The following is a 22,717-nucleotide window of genomic DNA, read 5'->3' as shown; positions in this document are numbered from 1 at the left end:
CTGAGGAATCCAGAGTCTGTACCCATGATGGCATCTGCTTTGGGCATAAATATATAATGACTGGTGAAAATTTATTTTGCATTATCTATCAAAAAAGCAGTGTGCATGACAAAGAAGCAGCTAGAAAAAAATTCAGTCATGAAGTAAAAAATCTAAGAAAATTCTAAATACGTTTACTCACTTCTTCATAATCTGCATATGCAAAATAAAGAAGCATATTCTTCTTCAATAAAGTGCTTATGGCTCTTTCATATATATTAGCAGCTTCATCACTAAATAATTTGGCATTATTCATATCCTAGAAGACAAAATAAAGTTCACACTCAATTTTAACATAGCTAAAATAAAATTAATTACATGCACTTTCAGTTATTTATATGTATCTATGAAAAAGGCAGGTCTACTGAAATACACTGCTGAGGGGAGCAGCAGGCAAGACAGGAATGGTCTGCTGCATCATGTGGATCAGCTCTCTGCCAGAGAATCGGACTCATGCCACAATGTCTGGCAATAGCTTTATAGTGCTGATACTTTAACCCTTGTGACACCAGGGAGTTCCTTCTTCCACTATTTTAATGCACATAAGAATCATATTAGTGGGGGCCCTCCCTGGTGGCACAGTGGGTTAAAGCACAGCACTAAGAAGCTAAAGCCACTTCAGCATGAGTTCGATTCCCGCCAGCCCCGGAGGTGATCCAAGTGGCGCGGCAGACCTCTCCTGACCCGCCCACTGCTCCCCTCAGCAGTGTACTTCATCCATCTGTCTGTTCTGCTCCCCACTGTGTGTGGTGAATCCTCTCACTGTCCCTGCTTCCTTTACCTCTGGCCTGTACCCCAGTCCTGTATGCATAAATAAAAAAGAATCATATTAGTATTCTAAATGATTTGTCACTTTAATATATTAAAAACAAACCACTATATTTTAACTCTAAGGCAGTCTAGTCATATAAGAGTGTCACTAAAAATACGTTTTTTTTGGTTTTATTTTAAAGTTCAATGGCCACTGACATAGTTCATAGTAATGACTCCAATATAAAAATGCATACAAGTTAAAAGAAAGGTAGTAATATCCAATTCACCATGCATAGTTTAAGTGTTGTGAGTTATCAGCATCGTGGTTATGAAGGTTATCTCTTTTGATAGTATCAGCCATACAACAGTAAGATTCAAAATGACATAAGATTAAAATTTTCAATACTCACACTTTTTTATTAAAACTCAGTGTTATAGTTTTGGCAAATGACTGCTATATCAAAACCACAGAAAGAGACCAGAGTACAGAAAAGGGAATACTCACCCCCTTCTCTGCTAGCAGTTTACTTGACTGCTCAAGGTACTGGGCGGCTTCATACCAAATGTCAGGGTGATGGCCCAGAACGAGCAGGCACTGTTCGTAAGCAAACATAACTATAGAAAGAGATTCACAAACAGCATTAATTCCAATAAATACTATATAAATAACTCATTATAAACATCACAACTAAATTATTAGGCTAAGACTCAATAATAAGTAATTACAAATAAAAAGCTTGAGTGCTATCAGATATCATCAACTACACCTCAATCCCATCCTTCCAATATTTATGGAGCACCACCAGTTGCTAAGAAATTGAAAAACACTGATGATACCAATGAATACTACCTTCCCATACCCAAGAAGTCTGTAGCACACTAGAAAGACAGATACTGCAAAACTATATATAAAAAAATTGTACATGGGGCCTCACTGGTGGCAGAGAGGTTAAAGTCTCAGTGCTCTTAAGCCATCACCAGTCACTGTGGCATAAATTCGATCCCCAGTCAGGGAGGTGACCCACAAGGCACAGCAGACCTCTCCTGTCTTGCCCACTGCTTTCCTTAGCAGTGTATTTTAGGAGATATGCATGTTCTGCTCCCCACGTCGATCTGCCTGTTCTGCTCCCCACTCTGTCTCTGGTGAAGAGATACCCTCTGCATTTCTGGCCTATACCCCAGCTCTTGTACATGTAAATAAATAAAAACAAACCTTTAAAAAAAAATAGTATGCCAGTCCTGGAGATTACATGGTTTAATCTGCTTTATCACTGAACTAAAGTGAGGAACTCATTGAATAGATGAGTAGTTGACTGGATGTGATAAAACAAAAGTTAGTTAACATGGAAATAATTCCAAGTTACTGACTGAAGAACCTTAGAGGTTAAAAAGACTGGTGGTAAAAAGCATCCTTAGAAACTTATGGGATAATATCTAATAGCCTAACATACAAGTAACTGGCATCCTATAGGGTTAATCTTGTTACCTCTTTTTGTTATAAGGGTCTGATCTTCTGTACGAAGAGGATTGCTCTTTTCCCACTGTATGTATTTCTTCCACATATCCACCTGCTGAGCTTCTTGAGGAGTATTCTGAGGAGGCACTGAGGGAGCATTGCGATCTAAACCTTTCATTACTGTCTCATATTCCTAGATAAGAAGCATTTAGAATTCTGTGATAAACCTAAAACAACTCAGATATATGGGATACAGTTGATCATTTTGAAATAATGTGTTCGAAATGCCTACTTTTCTCCCCTAAATGTACCACTTTATTCATATCATCTAAGAGTAGAGAAAAAGGTAACAGAGGATTAACCACCCAAAAACAGGTTTCAAGGACTGGGAGAGCAGAGCCCACATGGGGTCTCTATGTAAGTGAAGCTAGATGGCCACTTTCCAGGTTAGTTGACAGATCAACAACTGATGGTTTGGTGGTCTCATAACTGTCATGTTTAGAGACTATTTTAAATTTTAATAATTTTAATAGTTTGTATGACTAGGCTATTTTCCATATATCATATTATCAGTGAATGATATGGTATACACACAATACAAAAATCTGTGCTTGAGAGATATTATTTGGGTAATATAGTTTCAGATGAGCAGGTAAGAGGGAAGGATAAGAACTATTTCATCAGTTCTAGGTAGAGTTTAGAGTATATTAAAATGTAAATGTACGGCCTGTTCCTACATTTTACAAATAATTCCTTCCAAGGTCAGTGTATTTTATTTTGCCTTTTAACATATCTGTATGTTAGTAGGCATTTCATTTCAAATATATATTATTCGGACAATGTAATTGTCATTAAGACTGATAGTAACTTAAAATATTAATATCAGACAAGGAAAGCTTTTCTGTAAATAAAACAATCATAACACTTATTACAATTGTTAGCTGATGAAATTCCATACCTTTGCTACACGTCTTGCATTCATGTAATCTCTACTCCGATCTTCAATCATTTTTTTAGCTAAATGAATATTAATGCCCTAAGAAAAAAAACAAAGGAAAACACATATTATTAGATGTATTTTAATAACCACAACAGTTAATTTGCTGATTAAATAAGCTTCTCAAAAAGATTGATTAGTAAAATGAAGGTTTAATTACGCTATATGCTTTAGATATCAAGGGAGTATCAGGCTGTTATGAGTAGGTATTAAGTTCTTGTATACTAGGAATTTCTACAGATATAGAATAATTTCAAAGGGTTAATAAAGATTCTACTAATAAAGAATATTTCACATTCACCTGGGTGAATAGCCATGATTTAACTTTAAAAACCTTTTTCTAACTTGGTATTTATAAATTTAAGAATAGGGCTTCTCTGAGCTATTATATTATTTAAAACAAACAAACAAAAAACAGGACCTCTCTGGTGGCTCAGGAGTTTAAAGTCTCAGTGCTATCTAGCTATCTGCAGCCACTGCAGCACAAATTCAAGCCCCAGCCAGGGAGCTGACCCCCATGGCCCAGCAGGACTCTCCTGTCTGGCCCACTGCTCCCTTCAGCAGTATTTCAGTAGATCTGCCTGTTCTGCCCCCCACTTTGTCTCTGGTGAATTCTCTTGCTTCCTACAACTCTGGACTACACTCCAGTTCTTGTATGCATAAATAAAGATAAATCTATAGAGTTTAAAAATAATTAAAAATAAATACAGAGAATCTTTAAATTTGTACCTAGCAGATATCTAAGAATAGTTCAAGATTCCTGGTTCCTTCTAGGGGGAATAGGAAATCAAAATAAAACTAAGACAGTATTTAAACTGCTCACAAATATATATTTAATTATTTTAGAAATATTTATTTACTTATGCATACAAGAACTGGCCAAAAGTACAGGGGGTGAAAGGATTCACCTGAGACAGGGTAAGGAGCAGAGCAGGCAGACTGATTGAAATACACTGCTGAGGGGAGCAGCTAGTGCATCAGGATAAGTCTGCCACATCACGTGGGTCAGGTCCCTGGATGGGATTGAACTCTGCTGCAGTGGCTATGGATTGCTTCACAGTGCTGCACCTTAACCCCTTGTGCCACCAGGGAGGGCCCAAATATATAGATTTTTAGTGGCTACATGACAGAGTTTAAAAATATATAAAAATTCAGCTGTCTTTCATTAAGCTAATTATTAAACTAGCTACACTAATTTAGTGGCTACATAACAGACTGAGTTTAAAAATATATAAAAATTCAGCTGTCTTTCATTAAGTTAATTATTAAAGAGATATGCAAATTATAAAAGGACACTCTAGTCAAATTTTTTTTCCTGTTTTGGAAAATACAGTTTGTCTTAATGCTATTTACTTTTAAATAAAGTTTAATTATTATAAATTAATTATTAAGTGAATTAAATATTTTGAATATTTTACAGTTTTAAATCCAACATAAGTACTGATAGATAAAAGCCACATTAGAGACAAAGTTCTTCGTGACCTTCAATAATTTTTAAAATCCCAAGAATGATGTTTGAGAACTGCTATGCATGTCTATGAGGGAAGTTTCAGTACCATACATAGTTCGTCCAAAACACAAGGGAAATATGAGGCACTTTCTTTTCCTGATATATCAACTGCTTACTCAACATAATATTTACATATGTAGGGTAATGAACTAGCTCAACTGGTTAGAGCAAGTGGCAACAGGTGTGGAACTATAGCCCCACATCTTATAAATTCAAGCCAATAATCACATTACTGTAACTTGTTGAAAGAGGTACATTGCAATTTATCATTACTACTGGGAAAAAATATCTAAAAATATATTACTTCATAATGTATATATAAAAATGTATGAATATGGCTCAGAAATTAACATTTTTGTAAAAATTAGTTTTTAGATTTTATAGTTTTAACTCAACATGAGTCTTCTCTTGCCTTAGAAATGACTCTTTCATTCCAATTAGTATAATAAAAATCCATTTAAAAAACTGTGTAGCACTGTATCTTCTTACCTGATATTAGGAAAAAAACAAACCTATAACACCTAAATATTGAAATGACTTGGTTGTAAGAATAAACTACACAGACCCTAATTTACCTCTTCATACTTGTTATAGTCTCTCCAGAGTTGTTCAATGTTGATCATTGGATTAACACAACCTCTTTGATAAACTCTTCGAACAGCTGTTATTCTTTGATTTTCTGCATAGGATCCAACAGCTTCCCTGGGGTTATATAGTAAATGCCATCATTTACAGCTAAATCAACTTTTACACACGTAAAAATAAATAAAAATCTATAAAAATACTTACACTCCTTTTAAGAAATTGATGTAATCCACCCAAATCTAAGAAATAAAATACAATGTTAAACTTTCTTAATATTTTCAAATTTTTTAATTGTATGTATTTGAAAATGTTAACTCTACCTGGTAAGACATAATTTCCATTCCAATTTTATCAAGTGCAAAGTCATAAGCTTGAGCCATTTTTTCTCTGAAACAAATGACACGTTTTTAAAAAATACTGTTAAAAATATATCTGTAAAACATTACAACTCCTGATTATATCATCAAAACAGCGTTTGAACTTTTTATATACAAAAAATGTAAAAAAGAGGACACAAAGGGTTGAAACACAGCACTAACAAGCTATCAGCAGCCACTGTAGCATGAGTTAGATCCCTGGCCAGAGAGCTAACCCACAAAGTGCAGCAGACCTCTTCTATCTTACTTGCTGTTCTCCTCAGCAGTATATTTCAGTAGATATGCCTGTTCTGCTCCCCACTCTGTGCCTGGTGAATCCTCTCTTTTTTTCTTTAAAGATTTATTCATACAGAACTGGGGTACAGGCCAGAGGTGTGGAGGGTGAGAGGATTCACCAGGCACAGAGTGGGGAGCAGAACAGGCAGATAGATGAAGTACATTGCTGAGGGGAGCAACGGGCGGGTCAGGAGAGGTCTGCCGCGCCATATGGTCTCCTCCAGGGCAGGTGGGGATCGAACTCATGCTGAAGTGGCTTAGCTTCTTGGTGCTGTGCTTTAACCCGCTGCGCCACCAGGGAGGGCCCTAAATAAATAAATCTTAAGAAAATTTCTTTCATGTTTAGCTGATCAATGTCATAATTCACATTTTCTTGGGAGTAATCACAGACCCATGTTTTATATATTTTATATCTTTAAATAACCTAGTCTTATATTTAGCAGATTAAAATGTGGAAATATCTGTTTCTCTGACTAAGGGGGTAAGTTATTTCCAAAGACCTATTCGCTCAGAAGTAAAATTTAGGGAAAAAGAACTTCCTCTTCAAAAGAATAAAGGGGGGGGGGGAAGAAAGGTATAGAATAATTTGTCTGTTACATGGAAAAAAGGCATTTGAGAAGGTCCATTATTTAGATTCATTAAAACACAGCAGAATTGTCAGATGCCTTGGAATACTAACATAGCCCACTGCAACGTAAATTCCAGAGTAGTGACATTGTGACATTGCAAGTGATAAGATGCCCTAAGTGAGACAGCAAACCTGCTGTAAGAATATAGTGTTTCAATTTAGAAGATGGGCTTGGATGACTTAATTCTCTAAAATAACACTAATGTCAGTGAATGTCTTTAAAGAACTTTTCCCAAATTTTACTCACTAGTTGGAGAATTCTGACCTTTCAAACCCTTAAGTCTCTCTTCTTCAGGAGTTAAAAAGTCATGAGTTTACACTGAAATACTATGTGCCTGGAGATGAGTTGCATTTTTTAGATACAGTATTAACTTACTTGTAACTTGGTAGTTTACCCTTGGTTTCTCGAACATATGAAAGATAACACTTCCATAAATCAATGTGCAAAACCTTCATAAGGCATCTTTGAAACAACTGTAAATACATTAAAACATTATCAGAAGCCATAATTCAATTTAATTTACAATTAAATTTTACATGTAGTTGGATGAAACAATGAAAAAAAATTAGCTCCTTCAATGAATTTGTCTTCTTATAAAGAAGTGGCAGATAACTCCTGCTTTCATTTTAGATAGTTAAAACCATTCTCATTATAGTGGTCAACATAGTACAATTATTTTCTTTTCCTTTTCCAAAAATTTTATTATAAATATTTCCAAACACACAAAAAAAGCTGAATAAATGCAATGAATTCTTATGTAACCACTACCTAGATTCAGTAAATGAGAAATTTTTGTTATATTCACCTTATGGATGGGAAGTCTTAATTTCAGCATAGCATATAAAGTATATTTATGAGAACTCACCTTTTCAACCTTGTCATAATTTTTTGCTTTAATCTAGAAAAACAAAACAAAAAAGATAGAATTAACATAATTGTTTTGTAGAGTATTAGAATGTTTGTTTTATAAAATTTTGAAAATTCAACATTTTCTTTTTCATTTTGACTTAAAGAAAAGTTTGAAACCAACATAGTAAAGGGGTACTAAAAACATGCCTAATATAGATGGATACTACAATTCTCATTCATACTGTGAATTTTAAAATTTTGTAAAAAGTCATAAATACAGAAAAATACAAAAGGCATACTTAAATAGGGTTTTAAGTACTTAGTGAAGATAAACTAAATTTTTACTTTCACTGAATTGCTACTATGAATGTACAGCAGCAACAAAGGAGATTTGCTAATTTTTCTCTATACAGAAATTTTAGTCACTCAGTCAACCTACTATACTGCAAACACTGTGTTAGGTATTAGGACAACCAATGAATAAAATATGCATGGTCTGCCAACTTCACAGAATTTACAATTTTATGGAGAAACTAACTGGTTATACTTGGGAGTTGCCAAAGATTTCCTGGAAAATTTAAGATGGTAAAGAATGAGGAATGAGTAATAAGGAAGGAGTTATTCCAGAAGGGAAGAACAGCAAGTGCAAAAGATCAAGGTAAAGCATTAAATTTCCCTCATTTCATCAGGTTTTTAGATCAGGTTAATTGCTCAACAGTGATAAATGAACTAATCATTATTTCACCTCAATCCAACTACTTGACTGTTTAGAGAAAATCTTAAACTTGTGTTCTTTTTCTTAGTGTTACATAATTTTTTTTTTCAGCTTTTCTGGCTTAAGTTTTTGCACATGAGAATGAGTTTTTCTTTTGCTACTTGTTTTCTTAGACTTCTGAGATTTCTCCTTGATCTTCAAAGTTCATCAATTTTAAGAGGATATGCCCAAATATAAATCTTTGCACTTTTAAGCAGTTTAGTCAAAGCCAGGAGTCAAACCACTTGGATTTAAAATCTGTCTATACATTTAACCTTTTTAATCTGAGTGAGGAGGAGAAATGTACCTATTTTACAGAGCTGTTGTAAGGATTCAGTGAGTTGAAAATATGAAGATATCGGAACACTGCTTGGCAGGTTAAGAAATTGGTAATTTTCATTTAACATCATCATCATGAATTCAACTTGGAACAAAAGAGCTACAAAGTTTAGTTCTTTGAGGCTAAACACCTTTTTTCTCATTTTACAATTCTTTTGTAAATTATCACTCTTCATTTGTTCCTTTTTCCTTTCTAGAATTCCTATCATACATACTAGTTCTCTGTTCTATTTCTAGAATCTATTCTTTACTTAAAAAAAAAAAAGTTTTACTGTAGGCTTAAAAATATTTCTTCTACTACATTCTCCAAGTCTTAGACTTCTCAATTTGATCTATTGCTGTCATTGGTCAAAAATAATAGTTTTGGGCTCCAGAAAGTTTTTAAAGTACTGCATTTGAAATTTCACTGTGTTCAAATTGTTTAGCATAAGTCAACATCTCTATTCCATCAGCTATATTTAGTTGGGGAACTGTGTTACAGTTTTCCATTGCGTTCTCATTGCTGAGTCCTTAGTGTGCAGTTGTTTTTTCTATCCATCGAAGCTATGCTAGCAGTCCTAAAGTAGAAGTTGACCCCTTCTCCATCATGACAGTTTTGGAGTAGGTGTACACAGTCAACAAGCTTTTGTTAGTTCTTTAACAATGAACCACAAAGAGACATTTGCCCAGGAGTAGTGAGGTCACAACCTTGTATTTTCTAGTCTTTTTTTGGTTTCCTGGATGCCAGGTTGATGTTACCATTCCCTTGGTGTAGAAATGATGGAGGGGGTTTCCTGATATTTTTATGGGTCAGTTTCTGATTCCTTGCCTTAGGCTTTCAACCAGCCCTCCTTGATACTGTCCTGAAATCCAAGGTTTTCAGATATCCAGCTGACTGGCTCAGCAGAGATGAACTGGAGTGGAAGGGAAGAACTGATTTCAAACCACCAGCTTCCCAAATGCCAGTGACAGGTTCCATATAATTGATGGTTCTTAAAGTGAGCCAGGAAAACCAATACTACTCACTTAAGAATGGGCAAAAAATGTGAATAGGCACTTCCAGGAAGAGAAAAGGCAATCGGATAAAAATATGGCAACATGTACAAATTTCCATAGGGGGAAAGACAAATTAAAACAACATTATTTTATACCAAATAGAATGGTAAAAGGTTACTAGCACCACTGAGCAATATAAAGAAAAGGGATTTCATACGCTGCACGTGAAAATAAGAATAAAAAAATAGAAAGTCATTGGCAAAGCTATTCAAATTCTCTCTCTCTCTCTCTCTCTCACACACACACACACCTCTGACACAACAATTCTACTGGGAGCTACTCACAGAAACACCAGCATAAAAATGTACACACTTAATTACTATAAACCTTTTGGCTGCAAAAAGTTAACTAAGTAAAGGCTTTTGGTTTAATAAGTGATGATGCATCCATGATTATTATATTAAGTATAAGCCATATGAAATGAGTTATATTCTAACAGGTCATTTGGGGGATATCACAGACTTTATTGAATAGAGATTAAAATGTGTTTCATTTTTGGAAAAATAATTGTGAAAAATCTTATTTGCATTTGTGCATGATTTTATGGGCATGGAGAAAAATATGGAATACAAAACTAACTCATAGTGAGTAGTTATATAAGTAGAATAGATGCAAGAAAAAGAGAATGTACTTTCACCAATAAATACTCTTTGATAGTGCCTATGTTGGTGTCATTACCATAGCAACTATAGGATCATCATATGAAAGCATTATTTGGTTTAAATTATCTCTCAATAGTGGCGGGAGGGAAATGCACTGGACTATGGTGATGGCACATGGGAAATTATCAACCTGCTTTGAACAAGCACTGTGATAAATGAAAAAAGATGTGATCACCTTGTGTCAACTTAGTTCTCCCAGTTATCAACACTCCTACTTTTAAAAATGAAATAACATCTACTGAAAAAAGAGAAAAAAAGCACATAGGCAATTCAGGTGTTCATAAATTGTACCAATTAACAAAATGACAAACCAAGTAAGTATGAACTTTTCATTATATCTTCTCTAAATAGAACCACGCAAACCAAGTAACTAGAGAGAACAATGTTTTATTATATATTGGCTTCATTTTATAAAAACAGAGGTTATGCTGCAGGTCACATTTAAATTCCATTATTGCTTAAAATATTACATGAACAATACCCTGCCATTGTAATCCTACCACTAGCATCTTTTTCTTCTTTAAAAAATTATCTTAGGTATTATTTACTATGTGTGTATGTTTGACTATGTTAGTATGTATGTGAAAATATACTGCCTATAAGTTAAATATTCATAAATATATTTTAAATATTTATATACCTAATAACCAAAGCTTGGTTAAACTTTTTAAAGAACAATTCTTGATAACTACTTTTATTTTTCTTCTGTATGAGATTCTTGGAGCTTTCTGTCATTAACAAAAACTCTCCAGTTATAGCCTATGTACACACAAATAGCTTTGTAAAGCTTACTACTTGCTTTAATCTTATGTATTAAATGTTACATAATTTTAAATAATGGGGGCTCATGACAAAATTATATTTAGACTCCAGTTCACAGACTTTAATGTATAAACAATCAAGTGAAGCAAGCATTAACCTAGATTTCTAATGGTGGTCAAAAATAAGACTAAAATATAAGCAATTTATGTTGGTGTGGAGGAATTTTTATTTGCAAAAGTTCTATAATTTGCTTACATTATAATTTAAAAATCTTAAAAAGAAAAGTATAATTCCTCAAATGCTTTATCTACTATTTATCATATACGCTTGTCATATAATTGCAACATCACTTTTTTGATGAATTATCTGAATTTTGACAAGTTGTGAAAGTTGCTGTGGAGGAAGATCAAAAATAAAATTTAACTGTAAACTTTCTAATAATTTTTTATTTCATAAAGGGGAAGATAACTGGAATAATCGAGTTTTTTGCTTTAAATTCAAATGAGTGGTTATATGGGTGTTAGGGATTTTAAAAAAAAAGGAGTGGATATATTAAAGTAAAACAAGTGTAACATAAACAGATATGCTCCTAACATATCCTTTATTAACTTCCACCATTATTTTCCAAGTATTAACTAAACACTAAAATTATTGGGGCTAAAATTATCTTCTGGATAATTCTTAAAATTATCTTTCATCAGATTATTTAAATTTGTAAAATGTATACCCTGTCAGGGGAAAAAAATACCAAACACACCTTTTACCAACTGTGGTAATATCAATTTTCAACAGGTTAGATTAGCTATGCTCTTTACCTGCAATGTTTGTATATTAAGATCCACTTAATGTTAGGAATATTTTTCACACTTCAGTGAACATTTTATAAAATGTTAATGTAAAAGCCTATAAAACTAACACTTTCTTATTAGAAAAATAAACCCCAAAATCAAAAGAAGAAAAAAGGAAACAAACAGATGAGAAGTAAACCCTTCAGTGTCAAAAGCATTTTGACTGATTTCCTCAAATTTTTTTCTATCTTGGGAAAAGAAATCCAAAGCCCATATTTAAAAATTTTTAAAACTATGTCATATCATCAATCATAAGAATCACTAAGTAATTAAACAATTTATTTTAAATGACTCAAAAATGTGAGGATTGACCCCAACTGACATGATGAGTCTATAGAAGAAAGTAAAGCAGCAAAATAATCTAAAGAAAAGTGTAAGCGTCTATAAACTTGTTTAGGTTGTTATACAACCTAACTACTTTGGGACCAGCCAATGCTTATGTTTAGGATACTACAGCAAAATAGCAAAGAATAGGGCTAAGCATCACATCAAGTGAGTTCACATGGAAGTAGCCTCCAATAAATATGAATGCATTAACTGCAAGCCCACATTTGTACATCTTTTCTAAAATATAGTGCAATATATTTAAATTTTGAGTTTGACTTGTAGTAGCTGATTCTGCCTAATTAGCCAAAAATCTCAGCCCTCATCCTGAAACCCAAAAGCAACTGGGATGCTAAATATAAAATCCATCTTCCTTTACTCTTTTTCTCTGCTTTCCAATCACTTTTAATCTAAGAAGTGTCTTGAAAGATTATAGAATGTAAAGTTCTAAGGAATCTGGAAAATATTAAAATATGGCACATTAAGTTCCTAGAGAACAGCTATAGCACATTCTCTTTCCAACATTCAGTTCAAAATGTAAAGGTATCAGGAAAGCACTGTCTGCAAATAAATTCATTTTTATTCATCAAATAATTATATTCCTATGTGGTAGGATTTTATCTAGCACTGGAGATACTGTGGTGGACTAAGATGGAGCTATATTTTTGAAGAGTTAAAGAAGCAAACTAGTTTAAAAATTGTACTTATTTGGGCCAATTTTTCCTACGACATATTATTTTGTAATTTATAATTTCCTATCAAATATCATTACAAGTGCATGCATACAAATACATGTACATAAACTAAACAGGTTGGCCAAAAACTACTGTTTCATAAATTCTTATTTCTCAGGCACTTAAAATGTATCACAGAAATAAAACGCTAAATGAGTTAAAGGCCATTTCTATAGTCTGATTGAGATCAAAGTGTGCTAAGTGAAACTACTATCATCCATAGTTTTAGATAACATTTACTTTCAGTTTGATTTTTTTATATTAACGACATTAAATATTAATTTTCCACTTTAACCAACTACAAAGTATTTGTAGTGTTTGCTTATAATTTACAAGTGGACATAATGATATGGACCTGAACTCTAGTAAAGAGATTATAATTGGAAACACAAATGTTAATTATTGGAAATAACAAAGTACTAAAATTAAATTTAGATATTTTATATATGCCTCATCACATAATATATAGAGAAAACCAGTTCCAACTCGTTACCAAGGAATGCTTCACATGAGTTGTAATCAAGCATTAGTGAAAAATAAGTTTCTGTAAGTCATTAAAATAACAAGTTTCTTAAGTTTCCTGTGGAATAGTGAAGATATGCACACAAGAGTATATATATTAGGAAAAGAGATTGGCTAATTAGTAATGAAACTCAATTCTAGGGGACCTAATAAGAGTTTAAATGTGATTCACAAAAAATATGAATACTGCCCCAACTGAAAAAAATAGACAGTCTCATCAGTAGTATTGGGGTGGAGATACCAATGGTGGTGGCTTTCAATGCCATGAGATGAGGAGGCAGTAAGTGGCCTAGGCTCAGGAGAAAGGTGGAGATTGGGGGGGAGTTGGTAATGAAGGAATAACTCCTTATGGAAAGGAAAAATAAAAATACTGATAGCAGCTGATCAAGTTTACTTTTTATTAATTTGCTGAAAGAACTATAAATACCTAGGCAGAAACTGTTCATTTACAGTAATTATCAGTTTTCAAGTAAGATACTAAAATTAAAGATGTGATTTTAAGCTATTTGTTTTAAACATTTTAATATACACCTAGGGTATGTAGTACCTAAGTCATTAAGTATATTCTCTCAGAACATATAGACAAGCAAAGATCAAATTCTAAATTATCCATTACTGTGCAGAAAAAGGGAGAACTTCAAAGATTTGATAAAAGATAAAATCACATCTAAGATACCAAAGGAGAACATTTTAACAGACAGTATGAATGGTGGGATATGACACAGGTTGAAAGGAATGTAAAGAGATCAGTGGATATGGTAATAAGAAAGTTATTGTCTATCTATTATAATATTAAAACTTAAATTATCATTTGGTATGGCTCTCTCATGCAAGAGACAGAAATACACACAAACTTGTTAACACTAGAATTGAGACAATTTTTCAGTATCATTACTATGTCCATAACCCACTTTATTTCTATAACACAATTTTAAAGCAGTAAAGAATGCTTACTTTGCTTTTTAAGAGTAAAGAAAAATCAAAGTTAATTTTGAGATTTAATTTTCAATTTTTTTGAGTACTTCACTAGTGCCCTTTTCAGACATCTCTAATTTCTAAATGCTCTAATTCTTTCAGGCCTACAAAGCTAAAACCTATATAAATGATAAACTAGGAAAAATCTTAACCACCATCAAAGGCAAAACTAAACTTGATTTTGCTACAGTTGATACATCATCTCAGACCACTCTACTAAATATCTGGACTCTCTGTTCCAAGTAAAATGCTGCCAACATAATGCTAAATTATTACTTTAAAAATAACTAACCTGCAAATTTTGAATACAGAAAACGGAGCAGTATGTCAGAGAAAAATGAGTAATTTCATCTTAAGAATCAAAATCACTAATCTTCATTAGTGGTTTGGCTGTTCTACTCCCAGTATGACAGCTCCCCCATTATATCCCCAAAATTGATATACACACGATATAGATTTTTCTAGTTACTTGTGAAAAACTGAAGTTACAAAATGCATTAGTAATTTATAGATGACTGCAACTAGGAAAGCTAGTATTAGGTAATGGGAATTTTACCCCTTCTCCTTATTCTTATACTTTTTAAATACATTACTTTAAAATTAAAAGGGGAATTGAACTGTTACTTTTAAGATCGAGTTTTGCTTTTCCTGCTTTATCTCTTTCAACTTCTATTCACTCAGGTGGTATTCATGATACCACCTCATTAAACATCCACTTAAAATTGAACTATGGAATTCTACAATTTATCCATATACGTATTTTGCTTCACTTGACAACTACTTGTGAAAACCTAATACACAATGACTGTACTTCTTTAGTATTCCACCTATTATTCCATTAACATGAAAACAAAAATCTTGAATTCCAAAGGCACTGACTTCATGAGTTTATTGCACAGCACCTAGAATAATGCCTAGCATGTAACAATAAATAACTGAAAAACGTGGATAAAAACCTACCACTGCATATTCATTCAAAATTAACATGTGAAATACTACTATATTATCTTAAATATAAATGGAAAAAAATCGCAAATTTCTAACTTATAGTAAGTGCATTGTGTTTTGTAAATTTTGCTACACCATTAACTAAAAACCTCCTTCAATGAAAAGGTTTAGGAAAAACCAAGTCTTATACACTGGCAGCCAATTCCATCAAAGTTTAACTTAACAATGCTAAGGATTATTAAAACTCTAATATGGACTTTCAAAGTAGATTTCCACATAGCTTAGATGATTTCATGTAAACAAATCAACTTATGTTTCATAATTCTCTTGAATATAAAGTTTATAATATCACATGTAACTAACCACCTAAATGAACAAATGTAATTTTTGAGTGGAGATGTAAATCAGTAGATATAGCAAAATAAATTATCTTTATGAAAACCAAAGAAAACTTCAGGTAAAAAAAAAATTCAGAGCTTGATACTAGAAGAATCAAGAAATAAAATTGAGAAATGAATCAAGAAATAAAATTGAGAAATGAATCTTTTAATGGATTAAGATTTACCTCAAAATTTTAAGTATTTGTTATCTCCAGAATGTTTATAAAAATATAGGTGCTTAAAATTTAAAACTATTCTCCCTTATGCATAAGTTCCTAAGTACATTTCTCTAAAGTGGGCCATATTTAAAGGCCTAACAAAAGTATGCCCTATTTTCGCTGGAATTTGGCTTATAATAGTTTGTTCAATTTGTGATTTATATTTCATCTCCTCCGAATGTTTGTGATGACATTTTCCAAAAGATTTAGGTTGAAATTCTATATGGAATACTACCAGAGATTTAGTAGGCAAGAGTGAAAGACTACTGGAATTACTGCTATTAAAAACAAAAGCAAAAAGGGGCCCTTTTATAGTATTGTACAAAAATGTAGAGAATTGAAGGGAAAAACAAAATAAAACCTTTGATCGAGCAGCAAGTTTACATCAGAACACTTTAGCCTATAAGTGAAGTCTAGACAAAGGATCCTACAACATATGGCCTTTCTGTCTAGTGCATTCTAACATACAGAACGTATTTTGTCCAAATCTTATTTAATAGGTTATTGGAATTGTGATACAGTCAAAAGTTTTGACACATAAACAGGAAAATACCAGTTTCTTAATGCTCAGCTTCTCAAAGAATCTGAACCCTTGATAATTCTTTCCAGTCACTATCTAAACCTGGGGAGGGGGCCAGAAACAAGATTATTATCTTATTCCTGCACAGTTTCCTCATGCCCCAATATGCACAAAGAAGATAAAAACACCTAAGGACAGACTTTTAAGCTGCTACAGTTGAATACAGTATATAGGCTGAATACACTGCAGGGAGAGAAGGTATGCCTACTGAAAAACTAGATTGTATGATATGTTTAATTACTTCACTGTTGGGAAAACTAATTTAAAACTGGTTAGTGTTAAACAAGAAAAATATAATCCTTACACATAAAACTCACTTCAAAGGGATCTCTATTATTCTTCAAAGATGCTTTTAAAAGATGAGCATATTTTCATGATCTTAATGCAATAGCTCAAGAAAATCTGTACTGTGAATGAAGAGTTGTCTTCATAAATCTTTCATAGGCAAATAAATGTAATGGAAAAGCAGTGAATATAACAAATAACAAACATAGTCTTGGAGAATGTACTTAAAATTACTTCATAATACAGGAATTAAGTCTTCAAATGATTGATATTGTCACAAGAATATAAAACTCAAGATACGTATTAAAAAAATAATACACAAGCACAAGGTTTAAATGGAAAATTATAGATTCAAGCAACTAAATGAAAACTAAGTATAAAATGTATTTGAAAAAAATTTAAAAATATGTAAAGCAAGCAAAATCATCAAAATAACAAAGGAAAATATTAGTCTTTCATCTCAGAACAATTTACCATTTTTTCCAATCTGAACATTGAGAAAACAGCGTAAATATAAGGTAACATACTGTTTAGATGTCATATCAAAATTATTAGAAAATTTAAATAGTAAATCACTTTAAATTTCCCTCAACTCTCAAATGTATAGTGAGTGTTCCTGCAAATAAAAACCCAGAAATATAGGTTAAGGATTTTAGGTGTGAGGAAAAACTGATCCAAAGTTATCTTCTTCAATCATAAAAATATGCCCAGCCTTACTAAGAAATACTGCAAATCAAAATCACACTGAAACTGTAATTTTTAAAAATGTATGACTACTGGCAAAAATTTTAAAGTGTAATAGCAGTGCATTAAGAAAATGTGAGGAACTGGCTCCTTCAAGGATTATCAATGGGATTTTAAGTTGTTACCATCATTATGGAAGACAATTTGGATCTAGAAAAGTCAAAATATCCCATATACTTTTCAATCCAGCAATTGCTCCTAGGAATTTAATATACACAGATATTCATACAAATAGGTTTCAGCAAAAAGACAGGTTGACAAGAATATGGAATACTAGGTACTTAAAGTTTATGTCATGCAAAAAAAAAAAAAAAAGAAAAAAGAGAAGCAAAACAGCTTAAGAGGCAATTACTTATGTAAAAACAGAGGAAAATAATTGAACATTTTTTGTCACTGGAAAAGGAAATTAGGTACCTAACGAATATGTAGGTAAGACTTAACTGTGGTCCCTTTTTTAATCTTGGATTTGGAGCCACATTTATATGTAAACTCATTAGCTGATAGGATTTGGACTTAAGCTTAAGCATATTTCTGTATTTCACCATTAATTTTCATTCCAAACTCTCCCCAATTATGATGCTACATTTAATATGATAGACATAAATGGTGTACTTTTAAAGGATCACTACCATAAATTCTAACAATGCGAATTTAATCATTTTTAAAAGAAAATAAAGCTAGTACAAATAATAAAAGTTGAGGAACTAATCATATAAACTTAATTTTTCATCCTAAAAATGGATACCTAATGGAACAAGACACTGGTGTGGATCAAGATGTGGTTTTAAAAAGCGTTTATAAAATTTAATGTAAAGATTTTAAAATGATTTGAGTAAAAATTTGAAAGTCAACATTTAAAGATACATATAAGCCTCGCTTGTTTTAGAATAAAACTCAATCATTTTCCTCTTTAATTTAAAATTAGCCATTAGTTACAACGCTAATAAAATCCCTTTCATTTATGAGAATTTTCACTAGAACAGAGTAACTTTGGGAGGAAAAGTTTATCAATAAAACCAATATTGAGTAACCAGGTGAGTATGAACTAAGCATTCTTTAAAAACCTTTGTTTGAATAAGTTATATATAGTTGGCTATGTCAAAAAAATACATGTACTGACAAACATTTTACTGACCTTGCCTAGAACGTCTTTCATTCACCCCCATAAATTTTTTCCTGGATAGAGAATATTTGACAACTGTTTTCTGAACCTGAAGAGGCAATTCCATGATCTCTGGCTTCTGTTGTTGATTTCAAGAAGTTGTCATTACTTATAAAATGTCAATTTGTCTTTTTGTATTCAGGTGCTTCTGTGCTTTTACTTTTCTACTTTCATTCTCATTTCTGGGTGGGTCATTTTTCTTTTTTCTAATTCCATTTGTGATTTCATCGCACATCCCAAAATCTGTTGATTGGCTTAAATCATTCCAGAAAGTTCTTATTTCTCTTCAATTTATGCTTCCGTCTCTACTTCTTCTACTTCTGAATTTTGATGACATTTTCATAACATAGTTTCATATTTTCCACTTATTAACTTCCAATTTGGGTTTTTCAGTTCTCCAATTCTCTCTTCACCTGTGTCTAATATGTTAATAACATAATTCAACCTAAATTCTAGTTTGAGAGTCTTTGCTATTTCTACTGTATGTTGATTCTTCATGCACTCCTTTTCTTGTGAAAATATTTGTGGACATGCTTTTGGTTTAAAGTGAAGGTACATTCCTCCATTAAAGGTTTGAAATTAATTTTACCAGGCACCCAAGAGTATGATTCATGCTAAAGTTGTGTCCACCTTAGACTCAATGGTGTGTGTATATATATAAAACATTATATATTTTTACCACACAGTAATATTTATTTGTACCACAAATCCAAGCAAGAGCTGGACTTACTGGTTGAGGACTTCCCATTTCATTAAGCCCAGGATCAAAGCATCTTTCCTCAGATTCCTATAACTAGGACGGTAGAATAGAATATTTCTGACCCATTATAACTCTGAGTACTGCCTGCACACATTTTTAAAGAGAGGATATCCAAATGGACACCACAAATAAAGCAAGCCTGGAGCTTTTTGATTTTGCAACCTGAGATCCTTACAATCATATATAATTAAGTTCACACACTCTGTTTGGCAAAGACTCTCACGATAAACATGGCTTAGGTTCTGTTCTGCTTATCTGCTCTTTTGCTTTTGTGTTTGTTTTCCAATTAGGTGATCTGGTAATTCCTTAGCAGTCAATTCTTCCAGGATTTTTTTTTTTTAATTCTATCCAGCACCTTTGTTTTAAATGAAGTGACTTAGGTAACAGACCTTAAAACTATCTTAAAACTGCCCTATCAAAAATAATAGGAAAAGACTTTATATGCCAACGATCTTTAAAAGTAGCTAAAGACTTTAAAATCCAAACTGAATTCAAAAAGGCTTGAAAGTTATAGAAATCTGCTAACCAAACATTTTCTGGAATATAAATTGCCAAATAAGTATAATATAGTTCTGTGAAAAATCTTTAAAAATGAAGTTGAGTTTATCTTTAGAGTTTGCTATGCGTAAATGAAGCTTACGTGAAAAAAAAAATTAACACAGAAGTATACTGTTCTTTAAGGATGACTCTTTTGTATAAAACAAATCTACAGATTAGGATTTAAGTTAAAGTAGCAATTTATATATTTACTCATATCTAGGCATCTTTAGTTTCCATCAAATATTGGTAGTGTACACATATGTAGCATTAGTAAAAGCTGTGAAAAGGGACATGTAAGAAAATGTTTATGCTTTACTAATTTGACAAAAGAATCTGTCAAATTTGGTAAGCCAGTATGTGAAAACTCAAACACACACACACACACACACACACACACACACACACAAATACAACTATCTCAGAAACTTAACTTCGATATGCCTAAAATTTTATTTTATCTAAGCATTTATGGTCTACATCAGATTTTTAAGTTTTGCCCAAATGCATGAGTATCATCCAAGTGTTTGAAAAAGATACTTGCAAATAGTAGCTATATTTATAATGACCCTTAAATATGGTACTTATTTCAACACCTATTATGTCATACATCAATTATTTCTAAAGATGTAGCAGCTTAGTATAAGATACTTATTTGGAAGTTATCAGGCAATTCAAAAGAACAGTTTTTCAGAAAAGCTATAGACATTTCTTTTTAAAATAATGAACAGTAAAGGTATTGACAATTTATACTTTATAAAGTCATAATTCTTAGAAATTAAACTCAAGATATAAAACATAAAAAACTCAATTTCCTACTGTTTTCATGCAACAGAATGCCTCTTAGGTTATATTAAGGTACAGATTAACTTACAGAAGACAAACCATGGGCATAAACCGTTCACTGTGTTACAGTGAAAAGATAGAGGGATGAGTTTTAAGATGCTGGAAATGGGGTTTGCAATTTTAAGTGATAGTCATAACACATCTCACTGAAAAGCCAATACTTTCCCAAAGAATTCAGTAAAGCAAAGAATTTGTCAAACAGCTATTTGGATAACTCTCTTTAATAGAACAGACAAAATTGGTATCATAGTGAAAGCTTTAAGGTGGGAGTGTTTAGAAGGTAAGAAAGTAAGTTGAGAAAGATACTGGCCATTCTATGTGAATGAATTTGCCATATAGGACAGGCAAATTTTTAAGTTGATTTTCTAGTATTTACTCCTTATAATTTTCCATTTAAAAATATCCAATCAATCTAGCTATATTCATGACTAAGAAATAGCTATTATTTAAACATAAAAAAAAAACCTGAACATTTACTTACATGTAAACCTAGTAAGAATGTATATGTTGTATGTTAACTACATCTTACTTCCACTTGGAGAACCAAGATTGTGCTTTTTTGAAGAACCCAGAAAATAAGCAAACAGTCAAATACCAAATTCACATATTCAGGGGTCAAAGTTCCATTATAATCCTTATCTAACCTCACTGCTATAAAGCCTATGTCTCACATAATAGCATTGTCCTAAAAATATACAGTATTACTCTCACATCAATACAGTATTTACCTCCTGACATCAACACTAATGTAAAGTATTGCCTGATTTTTAAAAAATTTTATAAAACTTTGATGAGAAGTTTTGAGAAACCATAAAATAAAAATTTTCCAAAAACTTGTTTGGAAAACAATTGTTAAATCTTTTACTCTCCTTAATTTTAGCCAAATTCTAAACATTCCAAACATAGTCACAGAATATAAGCACATGCATTTCATGGATTTGTTCAAACTGTGCTCTATTCTTTAATATGAGAACACAAGGTTGTAAAATCTTGGCCATCATTTGTTGTTGTTATATTCCCTTTTAATGTATATTTGCATATTTACACACTTAACAAAAAAATTTCATCATTAACAAATGTGATCATTTTACTTCTGTGCATAAAATTCAATCTGAAGACTACATCCTTTGGATAGACACTGGTGATGACTGGTATTTTCCCAAAGAGATTTTTCAAGCATCTTCATTATTTGAAACAATTCACATTTTACCTACCAAAGGAAAGCAACCATTTTTCTCCCCTTAGAAAAGCTTCTCCACAAAAATGAAGGCACTGCTAGTTGTCACATTCCCATCAAGCTATATGGCTTCTCAATAGTTAAATTATAATCAAAGCTAAAACACCCCCCCCCAAAGCCTGCCATGTAATTTTTCTTTGAAAATTTAAAAGGAAGTTTCTAGTCAGTTGATTTCTATATTTATGTAGGCAAGAATTTAAAAAAGGGTTCATGTAATATTTCAACTTTAGGTTTTCTAAGAGCAGTCGCTCTTTTATTTTAGCCATCATAAAATAATTGCAGCTACCAGCTATTTCCTAATAGCTTAGCTGCAATTCTTGATTATTGAGTTCTTCCTATGTTTTAGTAATTAAGATAAAATTTCATGTTAATAGTGACAAGTAATCTACTTAAAATACTGGGAAAAGACTCCCTGGTGACTTAGGGATTAAGCCTCAGCCCATCAGGCTATCAACTACTGTGGTCTGAGTTCCATCCCTGGCCAGGGAGGTAAGCCACATAGGGTGCAGCAAACCTCTCCTGTCTTGCCAGCTGCGCATTCCCCTTGGCAGTATATTTCAGTAAATCCACCTGTCCTGCTCCCCTGTCTCTGGT

General features: G+C 32.4%; 1 protein-coding gene across 1 annotated transcript in view; it reads right to left on the bottom strand.

Moving 5' to 3' along the window:
* The window catches only part of CSTF3 (cleavage stimulation factor, 3' pre-RNA, subunit 3, 77kDa), a 59,070-nt gene that overhangs the window by 10,979 nt on the left and 25,374 nt on the right, over positions 1-22,717 (bottom strand). Inside the window, exons 4-12 of the mRNA XM_004682942.2 lie at positions 7,488-7,520; positions 6,998-7,095; positions 5,661-5,727; positions 5,545-5,579; positions 5,331-5,457; positions 3,207-3,284; positions 2,279-2,441; positions 1,298-1,407; positions 182-298 (exon numbers count right to left, since the gene is read on the bottom strand). Coding sequence (XP_004682999.1) covers positions 182-298; positions 1,298-1,407; positions 2,279-2,441; positions 3,207-3,284; positions 5,331-5,457; positions 5,545-5,579; positions 5,661-5,727; positions 6,998-7,095; positions 7,488-7,520 — 828 coding nt within the window. The remainder of the gene's footprint in view (positions 1-181; positions 299-1,297; positions 1,408-2,278; positions 2,442-3,206; positions 3,285-5,330; positions 5,458-5,544; positions 5,580-5,660; positions 5,728-6,997; positions 7,096-7,487; positions 7,521-22,717) is intronic.

Source organism: Condylura cristata, unplaced genomic scaffold (assembly GCF_000260355.1).
Source record: "Condylura cristata isolate star-nosed mole 26May11 unplaced genomic scaffold, ConCri1.0 scaffold00015, whole genome shotgun sequence".
Taxonomy (NCBI): Eukaryota; Metazoa; Chordata; class Mammalia; order Eulipotyphla; family Talpidae; genus Condylura; species Condylura cristata.
This window is presented reverse-complemented; position numbering and strand designations above follow the sequence as displayed.